Source organism: Pterocles gutturalis, unplaced genomic scaffold, assembly GCF_000699245.1.
Source record: "Pterocles gutturalis isolate BGI_N339 unplaced genomic scaffold, ASM69924v1 scaffold9900, whole genome shotgun sequence".
Taxonomy (NCBI): Eukaryota; Metazoa; Chordata; class Aves; order Pterocliformes; family Pteroclidae; genus Pterocles; species Pterocles gutturalis.
The window spans coordinates 16,074-16,976 of NW_010140784.1; the positions used below are offsets into that span (position 1 = coordinate 16,074).

Here is a 903-nt window from a genome sequence, read left to right on the forward strand (position 1 = left end):
TGGAATATTTATACCCAGTTTTATTTTTAATTTTAAAGTTCTTTTTCTCTCCTTAAAACTGTTAATAACTTCAGCTTCATCATGATATTCCATTATATTTGAAGAAAATATGCATTTTAATCAACTGCCTTTTATAAATACACTGATTATTTATTTATTTCAGAAGAGCCCTATGAAGGCATTCATCTGCCTCCCGTGGCATCCTCCAGCGCCTGTTTTTCCCCCCAGCTGGTGGTGGCAGTGGTGGTGATGGTGGTGGTGGAGGTGGTGGCAGTGGTGGTGGCGCTGGTGGTGGTGACAGTGGTGGTGGAGGTGGCAGTAGTGGTGGCGCTGGTGGCGGTGGTGACAGTGGTGGTGGTGCTGGTGGTGGTGGCAGTGGTGGTGGAGGTGACAGTGGTGGTGGTGCTGGTGGTGGTGACAGTGGTGGCGGTGGCGGCAGTGGTGGTGGCACCGGTGGTGGTGACAGTGGTAGTGGTAGTGGTGACGGTGGTGACAGTGGTGGCAGTGGTGGTGGCGCTGGTGGTGGTGGCGCTGGTGGTGGTGACAGCGGTGACAGTGGTGGTGGCAGTGGAGGTGCGTGCCCCGACTTCTACACCAGAGGGCAATAAAGTGAAGGTAAAATTCGTTTTTTCTATATTAAATAGGAGTGGTTCATAGGACAAAAGTAACTTACCTTATTATTTATGACTTGATAATTGAATATACTATTTACCTGCCAAATCTTTGTACATTTTAGAAGCAGAACCCTGCTGTGGTGTTAAGACATTGAACCAAGATTTTCCTTCCACACAGTTGCATTTTATAAAGTACAGTTGTGCAGACCTTAAGTTTTCGCCAGGACAGAGTTTTTTTTTTTTTTCTATTTTTGTTTTTGAGCAGTAGATAACTTTATAGCATTATCTG

At 45.8% G+C, this 903-nt stretch overlaps 1 protein-coding gene across 1 annotated transcript; it reads right to left on the bottom strand.

Annotated features, from left to right (window-relative positions):
- Positions 1-299: 299 nt before the first annotated feature.
- On the bottom strand, positions 300-589 carry LOC104469337 (integumentary mucin C.1-like; the record flags this gene model as incomplete). Its single annotated transcript, XM_010083806.1, has 1 exon — positions 300-589. A coding segment is annotated over one exon (290 nt), but the record flags the coding sequence as incomplete, so codon positions are not given.
- Positions 590-903: the final 314 nt, after the last annotated feature.